We start from the raw sequence: 13,479 nt of genomic DNA on the forward strand, positions 1-13,479 counted from the left end.
ATCTCTGGTGTCAAAAGTTTATACTTCCTCTTCTCTTCTGAACAACCCAGCCCAAAGTTAGTGTAAATACACCTGAGCAAAGGTAGGAGTCCATGTCAGATAAGGGGCATGGTGGTGAAAAGCGGGCCTGCAGCAGCCCAGAGCAATATGTCAGAGGCTGAGAGGGTGCAGAGGGAAGCTAAACAAGAGGGAGGTGGTGGCAGCAGCTTGGCACAGGGTTCAGACCCAGAAGCATGTGCATCAAGAGACACTGTTGGAACCTGAGTGGAGAGAGGAGGGAGTTCACACAGTGAGGCAGTCCAGTACAGATCCCAAAGGTGTGTCTAAGAAATCAACACATGAAAGCAACCTGGCACAGAAGGTTGAAGTCTAAGAGGTATGTGAAGGGCATCCATATGGTGAGGGGGAATGGGATGGGGCCCAAAGAGAGAAGAGGGCATCTATGCAGGTAGGCAGCTTTGCACAGGGTGCTGGATCCCAAAAGGGGAGAAAGGATGTCCATGCTGGGAAGAAAAGACATCAGTCACAGGGTATCAGCCAGGATGGATAAAAAGCACATCCACACGAGGAGGCAGCATCATCTACTTGAGCTGTAAAGCAAAACGATGCTGAAAGAAAAAAAATATCCAGTGTGAAGGGACTCCCACTGACCAAATCCAAGACATCACATAAGAGTTTAGGAATGTAATCTGTTGTATAAAATAGAGATCCAATTGAAAATAAATGAGTAACTTAAATGTTTGATTAAAAAAAGCTATTTACATGGTTTCAAAGTATCTCTTCACAAAATGCTTACTAATTACAAAAAGAAAAAACATAACTTTCCAGTGAAGAAGCCAAAAAAACACCTTAAGTGACCTAAGTAAACACTAGTGATGAAACAAAATCATATGCCAACTGATAAGATGTAATGAGAAAAACGTCAGTGATTTTCTTGCCAAAGACACATATTCTGAAAATAACCATGAAAAAACATCAGATAAATGGAAACTGGGAAACATTTTATAAAACGACTGGCCAGAAATATTCAAAACTTTCAGTCTTTAAGGTGAAGGAAGAACTAAGGAACTATTTTAAATTGAAAGGGGGATACAACTAACCATGCACAATTCTAATCTGGACCTTTTTGCAGTAACACTGTAGTAGAACAACTGGAAAAGTTGGAATAAAGTCTGAAGATTAAATGATTGTAACATATCAATGGTAATTAACTTCCTGGGGTGGGAGGGAAATGTATACTCCATGAGTGAGGGTCAAAACATTTGCACACAAGAAGATAATCAACAACACAAGCCAAAAAGAATAATAAAGAGGCATGGTTTCACCCTGTGTTCCCACCCAAATCTCACCTTGAATTGTAATTATCCCCATGTGTCAAGGGCAGGATGAGGTGGAGATAATTGAATCATGGAGACAGTTTCCTCTGTGCTGTTCTCCTGATAGTCAGTGAGTTCTCACAAGATCTGATGATTTTATAAGGCTTCCCCCTTCGCTCGGCACTCTTTCTCCCTTCTGCTGCCCTGTGAAGAGGTGCCCTCCACCATGATTGTAAGTTTCCTGAGGCCTCCCCAACCATGTGGAACTCTGAGTCAGTTAAACCTCTTTTCTTTTATAAATTAGCCACTCTCAGGTATTTATTCATAGCAGCATGAGAATGGACTAATACAAAGGTTCAAAAGATAGAAAAAAAAATCCATTCCCAACTAAACCTGTTTCAAAAAATATCAGGGAAAGGGTGAACTCTGGCTGAATATTTAAAGATTTTGAAAATTCAAATTAGCAGAAAAGACTTCTGTGTCCAGCCAACATGGAGTAATAGGAACTGAATTAACCCTTTTATGTAAAATAATTGGGAAAAAAATAGATACCAGACTTGAAACAATGCTTTTTCAGACAATCTTTAATTGACTAATGTCCATTGTCTGAACATTGACTAACATCCATTGTCTGAATAGCCTAACAGATTCCTTAAGTTGAAGACAGATAGCTGAGAGTACAGGCAGCTAGAGTTTGCAGAACAGAATACCAGGGTGAAGAAAGCTCCACAGAAACCTGCAGAAGGCCTTCCTTACATATTTGGCAGAGTACTGATTACTGTGTGACTATGAAGAAACTACCCAAGGCCAAGGAAAGAACCACTTCAAAAGATTAGAGGGCACAGTACCCAGGACTCAGACAGGATTGTGAATAGTGCCTACTCTGACCAGCCAGACTGGAAACCTCACAATTCATGAGCCACTGGGTACAGTTCTCAGGAAGGTCTTCCATTTGCAGAGAATAATAATTAGCTCCATATTTAACCCCGCTCCAGCCCTACCTAACAAGGCAAGACCCAAAAGGATCAAACTGTTTCTCAGTAATTTAACTGTGTCCCATCAGGCAGGAGAAAGAAATAAAGGGTATTCAATTAGGAAAAGAGGAAGTCAAATTGTCCCTGTTTGCAGATGACATGATTGTATATCTAGAAAACCTCATCGTCTCAGTCCAAAATCTCCTTAAGCTGATAAGCAACTTCAGCGAAGTCTCAGGATACAAAATCAATGTGCAAAAGTCACAATCATTCTTATACACCAATAACAGACAAACAGAGAGCCAAATCATGAGTGAACTCCCATTCACAATTGCTTCAAAGAGAATAAAATACCTAGGAATCCAACTTACAAGGGATGTGAAGGACCTCTTCAAGGAGAACTACAAACCACTGCTCAATGAAATAAAAGAGGATACAAACAAATGGAAGAACATTCCATGCTCATGGATAGGAAGAATCAATATCGTGAAAATGGCCATACTGCCCAAGGTAATTTATAGATTCAATGCCATCTCCATCAAGCTACCAATGACTTTCTTCACAGAATTGGAAAAAACTACTTTAAAGTTCATATGGAACCAAAAAAGAGACTGCATTGCCAAGTCAATCCTCCAGAAGAACAAAGCTGGAGGCATCATGCTACCTGACTTCAAACTATACTACAAGGCTACAGTAACCAAAACAGCATGGTAGTGGTACCAAAACAGAGATATAGACCAATGGAACAGAACAGAGCCCTCAGAAATAATACCACACATCTACAACTATTTGATCTTTGACAAACCTGACAAAAACAAGAAATGGAGAAAGGATTCCCTATTTAACAAATGGTGCTGGGAAAACTGGCTAGCCATATGTAGAAAGCTGAAACTGGATCCCTTCCTTATACCTTATACCTTATACAAAAATTAATTCGAGATGGACTAAAGACTTAAATGTTAGACCTAAAACCATAAAAACCCTACAAGAAAACCTAGGCAATACCATTCAGGACATAGATATGGGCAAGGACTTCATGTCTAAAACACCAAAAGCAATAGCAACAAAAGCCAAAATTGACAAATGGGATCTAATTAAACCAAAGAGCTTCTGCACAGCAAAAGAAACTACCATCAGAGTAAACAGGCAACCTACAGAATGGGAGAAAATTTTTGCAATCTACTCATCTGACAAAGGGCTAATATCCAGAATCTACAAAGAACTCAAACAAATTTACAAGAAAAAAACAAACAACCCCATCAAAAAGTGGGCAAAGGATATGAACAGACACTTCTGAAAAGAAGACATTTATGCAGCCAACAGACACATGAAAAAATGCTCATCATCACTGGCCATCAGAGAAATGCAAATCAAAACCACAATGAGATACCATCTCACACCAGTTAGAATGGCCACCATTAAAAAGTCAGGAAACAACAGGTGCTGGAGAGGATGTGGAGAAACAGGAACACTTTTACTGTGTTGGTGGGACTGTAAACTAGTTCAACCATTGTGGAAGTCAGTGTGGCGATTCCTCAGGGATCTAGAACTAGAAATACCATTTGACCCAGCCATCCCATTACTGGGTATATACCCAAAGGATTATAAATCATGCTGCTATAAAGACACATGCACACGTATGTTTATTGCGGCACTATTCACAATAGCAAAGACTTGGAACCAACCCAAATGTCCAACAATGATAGACTGGATTAAGAAAATGTGGCACATATACACCATGGAATACTATGTAGCCATAAAAAAGAATGAGTTCATGTCCTTTGTAGGGACATGGATGAAGCTGGAAACCATCATTCTCAGCAAACTATCACAAGGACAAAAAACCAAACACCGCATGTTCTCACTCATAGGTGGGAACTGAACAATGAGAACGCATGGACACAGGAAGGGGAACATCACACTCTGGGGACTGTTGTGGGTGCGGGGAGGGGGGAGGGATAGCATTAGGAGATATACCTAAAGTAAATGATGAGTTAATGGGTGCAGCACACCAACATGGCACATGTATACATATGTAACAAACCTGCACATTTTGCACATGTACCCTAGAACTTAAAGTATAATAAAAATATATATATAATTTTAAAAAAGGAAAAAAAATTAACTGTGTCCCACAACAAAGCTCAAAAAATTTACAGGAATACAAAAATATCCAATACCCAACAAAATAAAGTTCACAATATCTGGTATCTAATAAAAAAATTACCACGCATGGCCGGGTGTGGTGGCTCATGCCTGTAACCCCTGCATTTTGGGAGGCCAAGATAGGTGGATCACCTGAGGTCAGGAGTTCGAGACCAACCTGGCCAACATGATGAAATCCCCGTCTCTACTAAAAATACAAAAATTAACTGAGCGTGGTGGTGCCTATAATCCCAGCTTCTCGGAAGGCCTGAGGCAGGAGAATCACTTGAACCTGGGAGGCAGAGACTGCAGTGAACTGAGATTGGGCCACTGCACTCCAGCCTGGGCAACAAGAGTGAAACTTTGTCTCAAAAAAAAAAAAAAAAAAATTACCAGGCATGTCAAAAAAATGATCAATACTGAGTGAAAAAAAAAAATCAAATCAAGAAAAACAAGCCCAGAACTGACAAACATATTAAAATCTGAACATAAAGGCATTAAAAGTTATTATAATTATATTCCAGAGGTTCAAAACATTTTGCATAGAGACATAGAAGATATCAAAACACCAAAATCAGACTTTTAGAAATATAAACTACAGTGTTTGGGATGAAAAATATACTAGACGAGAACAATTAGATTAGACATTATAGAACAAAATATCTGTAAACTTGAAGGCATAGCAATAGAAATTATATAAAATGAAACAAAAAAAAATTTTTTTAAATGAAAATACCATCACAGTGAGCTGAAGAACAACTTCAAATGGCTTAAAAGACATATAATTGGAGTATCCAAAGAAAAGAAAAGAAAATGGAGGGGAGAAAAACATTTGAATAAATTATGGCCAAAAGTTTTCCAAATTTGATAAAATCTATACAGCCACGGATCCAATAACAAACCCCAAGAACAAGAAATATAAAGAAAACCACAATCAAATTGCTCAAAACCAGTAATTAAGGAAAAAATTTAAAAGCAGCCAGAGAAAAGAAATGTTATATACAGAGCAAACATAAGGATGACAGCAGATTTCTCGCTGGAAATAATACAACCCAGAAGACAGCCGGAGTACAGACAGCAAAAGACAAAAACCTGTTGACCTAGAATTCTATACCTAGAGAAAATAGCCTTTAAAAATGAGGATAAAATAGTTTTTTTCAAACATGCAAAAGCTGAAAGAATTCATCACCTGCAGACCTACACTAAAAGAAAAATTAAATATTAGACAAAACAAAAATGACTCCAGGCAAAAATCTGCATCTACACAAAGCAATAAAGAGCAATGGAAATAGTGACTACATAGGTAAATATGCAAGACTGCATTCTTAATATTCAAATTTCCTTAAAATATCATAGATACTTTCGTTTGTTTTAAACAAACAAAAAAATGGAAAGAAAAAAGCGATGTTCCAAGTGAGTAAAAATCATGAAAACAATACGGATGATACTAGCAACAAGAATTGGGAGTGACCCAATTATTATTGACTAGAGCAACTGGTCTGTGTAAAAGAACAGTAAGAGGTACAGACAGAAAGGTAGGAAGGTACCACACTATGGAAGACCTTGTCTTGAAGGCTTTATGAACTAATATTGTTTATGGCTTATTCATTAAGACATTAATATGAAGCAAGTGTTGTCAGTGTTTTCTTTCCTAAGATTAATTTCCCAGCAGAGTACAGGATGAATTAGAAGGTAGAAAGAGTAGGCAGGGTACCCAATAAAGATAGCCCAGGTATGGAAAAATATGGCCATAAATTACAATGGTACACTGGAAAGAATAAAAAAGTAGTTGAGGGAGACCTAATGGGAAAGACTTAGTGATTAATTGCATGGAGGGGTTGTGAAAGGAGGGAGTAGTAAGCACAGTCATATCTCCACTCTAACAACCTCTTCCTTCAAAAAGGGAAGCAATGAAAATGGTAACTACATAGGTAGGTAAATATGTAAGATTTCATAGAGTCAATCATTAAAAGAGAAAAAAAAAACTCTCTGATTATACTTGGTTTTACCAAGGTTTTAGTCAATTACCTTTTTTTCTTAACCCATTCATTCTCTGTGTCTTTCCCTGTCCTATAGCATGTTTTGTAACAGAATGAAAAGCAAAAATGTACAGAAAAGCTGATGATGTAATGGCAATTTATAATGAAATACAAATGTAAGATCTAATTTCCACTGTATTAAATTCTACTGACAAAGGGTCAAATACATGAAGAAAACACTTGCTACTAAATATAAAATCCTCCACTAATAACAAAAGACTGAACTTCAGCACTACCTCTTGATTCTCTTCAGCAATTTTAGTAACAAGAGAAAAACGTCAATTTAAATGTATCAAAATAAAAGCATGAAAAATGTTTTCAAAAATTAGTCTTAAGGAAGAATAACAGTCACTAAGACTTTACTTGACAGTCTGAGTCCCTGAAACACATGCTTTTTCTTAGCCATGCTTTATATATGTTTTTCAAAAGACATATGAATATACACGAATTCATAATTCCCTGCTAGATTTTATTAGGTACTTAAGTTCAAAAAGATGACTCAAATGCATATTTCATGAAGTATATGCAAAAACAGAAATATGAGAAAACATGGAGTGCAAAACATAAAAAGAAACATCACAGAACAAATAAATTCACAAGTCCTCATACACTAATTTCTGATATTTGTCAAGCATTAATGGTATTTGCATTTGTACAAGAACATCTAATAATTATACATAAGGAATAGAAATATGATGTGGGAATCACTTTAGTTGTGTAGCAAGAATGATAAAAAGAAGCAGATGAGAATGTGGTTTAGGCTTGGTAATGGCTAGATAAGAAGAACATTTTGTAACATTAGTCATTACTTTCAGCATGCCTGTTTCTCAAACAGACAGGATTCTGACCTTGTCAAAGGCCTGTGAGAATGGCACTGCATACTTACTGGGAATACAAATGTAAAGAAAGAGACGGTTGATCCCAGAAGCACATCAACAGCTCCACAGAAACCACCTAGGTCAGTGACCCACCTTTAATAAGTTCATAAGAGGGAAGCAAGAGGTTCACCTGGCTAAATCTTGTTGCTAGTGTTTGGGTAGTTTTTTAAGTATTTAGAGATGTGAAAGAATAATTTCCAGGGCCATCACTATTACATTGCTATTGCATATAAGAAAATGTCACAATAAAAGAACAGAAGATTCTAGAACTCTAGCTCTCTACATTTTGTATTGCTAGCTTTGACTGCATTTCAAAGCTAGCAAACTGAAAACACAAAGTACTCATTTGAAGGAAAAAAATGTTTAAACATGCTGCATAAACATATAAAGGAAAGACACTTCGAGTGTTTTAAGCTAGAAACATTAGTATAACTCAAAACAATAACTAGAAAATTGCCCAATATGCAAAACAAGGTTAATGTGGTATGGCTGCATTTGGAAAAATACATTCCCAAAACACTAACAAGAGGGATCAAGTATCTCCTCAGAGTTTAAATACATTTCATACATCAAACCCTGGCTGAATCTGATTTTCCTAGCTTCATTTTTTATTTATTTAATAAATAAATAAATTTAATAAATAAATAATGTCAATACCTCCAGGATGTACCTTACTGACTCCCTAGGGAACTTTTTATCACTAGCTACAGCATGAACAGCAAGGAGGAAAAAAACAATGTATGCCTCCTATTATGGTTAAAATTCAAAATAAATTCAGCTTCTCTACAGCATTTATCTTGAATGTCATATTGACTGATTGTTTACCCAAATCTTCAGCATGTAATTTCAATATTACATGCTGTATTTTATCTAAATTGGGCTTAATTATACTAAACTGATTATAACAATAACCTCTTCCAGTACCCCTACAGTTAGGGCCTATTTGTCATTTCCTTCTAGAAAAATTACTAGAACAGTAACTTTGTCTATCAGTAAGGCCTCATTTGTAAATAATTTCATTTTATATTCTTCACGAATGTATTTATAGTATCTGAAATATTCAAGTGTTATCTATTTAAGCATCAGAAAAGTTCAGAAAAATGATACTTTCATCATATTTAATTTGAACAAGTCCTAGACAAGTTTACTATACATTTTTACTTAAAACATATCAGCTATTAATTTAATAGTTACAGGGTTTTTTGTTTTTTGTTTTTTTAAGACAGAGTCTCTCTCTGTCTCCCAGGCTGGGGTGCAGTGGTGCAATCACAGCTCACTGTAGCCTCAACCTCCTGGTCTCAAGCGATTCTCTCACCTCAGCCACCTGAGTGGGTGGGACACAGGCATGTGCCACCACACCCAGCTAATTTTTGTATTTTTTTTGTAGAGACGGAGTTTCGCCATGTTGCCCAGGCTGGTCTCAAACTCCTTGGCTCAAGCAATCCACTCCCCTCCACCTCCCAAAGTGCTAGGACTACAGGTGTGAGCCACCGCACCCAGTCTTAATATTGATAGTATCTTAATACAGTGTCTTACAAATGCCATTATTGCTATAAGAACTTTCTTCAATACTAATTCTCAAAAAATTATTTCTAAATGTAGATAAAGTCATATTCCCAAGTTCAACAAAGTAACAAGTTAAGCATCATGCTTCTTTAGTAACAGTAGTAGGAAATATATACACATGCATGTATACACACACACAAGCTTACAATTGCACACACATACACAAACATATAAACACACTTACATTCTGTTTACCACATGCCAAAGAAATATTATCTCATTTTATTCTTAAAGGATCTCAGAAATGCTTTAAGATAGAAAATATTATTACCCTAATTTTACAGATGAGGAAATTGAGGGACAAATATCCAGTCACTTGGAATAGCTCACAGTGCTAGCTAGGAGTCCATCCTAGCTAGTTCAGACTAAACAGTCTGACTCTAGAGCTAAAGACAAATTCCATATATTCAGTTTATGAAGTGGACCAAAAAAGAAAACACAAGACTGCTATTCAGCAGATAGGACATAACATATAGATACACAAAAGAAAGATATAAAATTACATATGTAGTATGACAGCAATTCTGTTTTTAAAAATGCCCAGAAAGAGATTAGAAAGACATATGCCAAAAATGTTAACATTTACCACTGAGCAATGAGATGTGGGCTCATCTTTCTTCTTTTCTGATACTTTTGTGCTTTTAAAACTTGACCAAAAGTATGAATCTCTTTTACAATGAGAGACAAGAGAAAGAAAGGTTACATGCAAAAAGCAAGGAAGTTTGACAGACTTCAAGAATGCTTCCTCTTGTCAAGATTGCCTATGCACTAGCAGTTAAAACGAAGACAATAAATAAAAGATTACTGAAGCTTATGGCTATTTATTCCCAAAACACTTAAGAGAACTCCCTTTTGCACAATAGTGCATGCAGAAATATGTATATAGTCTGATTTCAAAAAACACTATTTAAAACAAAGATGAAGAAAAGGAAAAAATCTAGTAGAAATATTAGTACAAGTAAGAATCAAAAAGAAAGACTTTAATAACTGATAGACGATTAGTGAAAATTGTAAAAGTAAAAAAGCAATGAGTTTCAAAAAGGCCTAAACCAATAAACATTTAGTTATATACTTACAAATTTCTGAGGGAAAACCACCGAAGTCTGTGTATAAACATTACATATCATTGTCTGTGCTTTTAAGCTAAGCATTACTTGTTCTACATTATACCCCCAATACATAAACTTTCTGAAACTCGAAATTTTAAATGTTCTCTCTAGAACTTGAAAACTTCATTTTAATTACCTCATACAAGTAACTGCCCAGCATTGCTTTTCTGCAGTTCAAAGGAAAAAGGGTTGTATCTTTTTCACCATATGTGAACCTGAGATAAAAATGATTTCTTCTTCTTGTTCACAGTTTACTAGTGAATTACATAGAAAACATATATACTTTGTTGTCCTTATGTCTGTCCTCATCTGTGTATTATCCTTAATTCCATGCTTTTAAATTAAGATTCGTGAAATATTCTACAAACATTTGGCATAGCAGAACAAAAAAGAGGCCACTTAAACAATTAGAAATAAAAGTAGCAACTATTTTACATTTCAAGGCTTTTTTCTTCATATAAAAGACATTTTCATTTCTAGAAAATGAAATATACCCATTTAATTTTCTATAGTATCTCTTCATACTCATTCTTACCAGTATCCATTTGCCAGACGTACACAGAACCATCTGAACACCCCACCACCAGGTAATCATCAGAAGGCCTCCATTTGATTACTTGAATAGGAAAAAGGTGACGAGATGCCAACATTATGCATTTTTTCTCTCGCAAACTTAGAAGTCCTACTGAGTGGTCACTGGCTACAGAGCAGATGCAGTGCTGTACTCTTGCCTGAAAAGAAGAATAAACCTTAATTGTATTTAAATTAAATTTACAATAAAATGGATCCTGTTTTCAATAACTTAAGGCAAAATTAATTATACATTTGCTGCCACTGAAAAACAACCACAATATTAGGTCATGTTGAAAAATGTGTTCCTTTATATTATACATAAAACCCAGATCAATCATCAAAATATTTTTTTACTAAATTAATTCTAGATTAAAGATTGCAAAAGGTACATTGGAAAAACTGCTGTTCAAATTTAAAGATGACCTCACTACAATGATTGCTATATTGGAGCAGGCAAAGCTGAGAAAAAATTGATCTGTTATTAGGTGTTCTCTTTCCATGGTGTGAACTTTCCTTTGTTTGCTGCGGGAGCTGCTTTCTGCAGTGCTTCTTTCTGTCTGTGACTCTTTCATTTAGACCCATGCTCTTCCCTGCACCTTTGCTCAAAAACAATACCCTCACCGTCTCTGCCACGATCATTTCTTAGGAGTCATAGATATTCACATTATCTGTAGATATGCATCCCTGTTTCCTTCATGGTTTCTATCTATAATGTCAGCAGATGTATCACCTCAAGTAGCCACACAATAGCCAATTAAATGTTCTGCTGTGTATTTTCTGCTCACCTCTAGTTTTTGCCCTTCAACTCCTTTTTAGAACAAGATATAAATAATCAAAGATTTTCTCTGGTAAGAGAGAACTGAACCTATGACCTAAAAAATTAAAAATTAAAGTCTAGATTTCTGTAAAACAATTTATAAACAACTGAAAACTTAACTTTTCAGTGGCTTACTAGATTATGCTTTCAGGTCATACTGAGGGAAACCATATAAAAACAGCCATCTGAAACTCATTCTTGTACATATTGTGGCTATTTATCGAGGGGGAGGCCCACTGCACTATAAATATCCTCTTTCCCTTGTATGGGATCTAAAGAAAAAACACGTCAAACCTCACCCTGCTGGGGTTCTTCTAAGCAAACAGGCTGTTTTTAAACTAAAGATCAATATCTCAATATCTTTCCCAAATGGGACATGTTGATAGGTATTAGGTGAAAAAAAGGGAGGAAAGTGTGGTCAAATGTGCATGGGAAATACTGACAATGCTGAGGTTGGGTAGTAGCTGTTGTTTTTAACCACAGGACTTCCACTAACCTTTAAAATGCTGTGACTGTAATTGTCTCTTTAAGGGGATACAACATCATTCATCTCCAAAGTTGTTTGACCACAGCAATCTTATTAAGACCTAGTTTTAGATGAACACGCTTTGGAAACTCAGGACTGAATTTTCTATAACAGTGCTGGATCTTGGGCATAAGTGTCTGAATATGGTCTATCAATGGTCTCATTTGCTTTCTTCCCTTATATTCTCTTCACCATGATTTAGCTTTATTTTTATCGTATTAATGTTTATCTTTGTAAACAACCTAAAATCAATGTTTGAATGAAGCTGCATAGTAATAAAACAAAAATAACAGTAATATTTAACTATTTATTCTTAAATTCAACTGTTTTATTTTTATTCTTTGTTAGCTTCATTTGTACTTTGTGTATTATAATTACACACTATAATCAGCATAACAGGTGTTTACTCATGTTAAAAGTTAAAAAAAACTAAGTTCAGAGAAATGGTATTACAAACCTTTATTAAAATGTCATATAGAATTTTTTTAAGCATTTTTTAAGCTTACTTATTTTCCTGATAAACATTCAATTGAAACATGAAATGTGATTCTTAATGTCTTAACAAAAGACATTAAATACTGACGGGTAGTTGATTCTGACACACACAAATTAGTTTTATAATTAACAAATCAAAACAAAATGGCAAGCTATAAAAATAGTTAAATTTGAGTATGTTAGAACAAAACTGGGTAAATTTATACACACACACACACACACACACACACACACACTGCTACGTATGTACGTTGCTAATTCAAAGCAACAGAGAGTTTAATACAATGGATGCTTTGCATTTCTACAGCTTATCATCAGTACTGACTTTGTCAAATATATCCATTATTCATTTTATAAAAAGGGTTGGTTGCTACATTAATGGTTAAATACAATATTCTATTTTACAACATTAATCTGCCAAAAAGTGGTCACTTTATTTATTGCCCTCATCAAAGAAACAGTTATCTTTTTCTATGGGTATAATTAACTTAAAGAATGATGCCTAAACAGTATTCCTTTTAATCTGTTCATATCCTTTCATCAGGCACTCATCAGTCACAGTATTCACACATCCAACACTACTGTTTTTATATATAATATTTAATAGAGCCTCTATGTTGCCCAGGCTAGTCTTGAACCCCTAGGCTCAAGCAATCCACCTGCCTCAGCCTCCCAAAGTGCTAGGACTACAGGCGTGAACCACCGCGCCTGGCCACTGACCCTACTTTTGATTCTGCTAGTTAGACTCCCAAACTCTCCAAAATCTTCTTTATAAAGAGCTAATCCCTAATTAGTGCCACACATCTAACTGACCTACTTGCTAGTCCCCACGTCGAAAGTCATTTCATTCATGCTCACATACACTCTAGTCATTCCTTTTCAAAAAGTAGAGAAAATGAAGTATGAGTCAATATGAAGTTTTGCCAATATTCTCTACTATGTTAGGTGTTCCTAAAATTCTGCCCTACTGGAGATCTCAACATCTGAGGTGACACAAAGCTACTGACAACCACTGAGCTACGCATACTCTCTCTCTGTCAA

The 13,479-nt window shown here is 35.7% G+C and overlaps 1 protein-coding gene across 5 annotated transcripts in view; it reads right to left on the reverse strand.

Annotated features, from left to right (window-relative positions):
* The window catches only part of WDR7 (WD repeat domain 7), a 372,747-nt gene that overhangs the window by 298,011 nt on the left and 61,257 nt on the right, over window positions 1-13,479 (reverse strand). For all 5 annotated transcript variants that reach the window (XM_003264268.4, XM_003264267.4, XM_030810359.1 and 2 more), the window contains one exon: window positions 10,563-10,758. In XM_003264268.4, coding sequence (XP_003264316.2) covers window positions 10,563-10,758 — 196 coding nt within the window. The remainder of the gene's footprint in view (window positions 1-10,562; window positions 10,759-13,479) is intronic.

Source organism: Nomascus leucogenys, chromosome 4, assembly GCF_006542625.1.
Source record: "Nomascus leucogenys isolate Asia chromosome 4, Asia_NLE_v1, whole genome shotgun sequence".
Classification (NCBI taxonomy): domain Eukaryota; kingdom Metazoa; phylum Chordata; class Mammalia; order Primates; family Hylobatidae; genus Nomascus; species Nomascus leucogenys.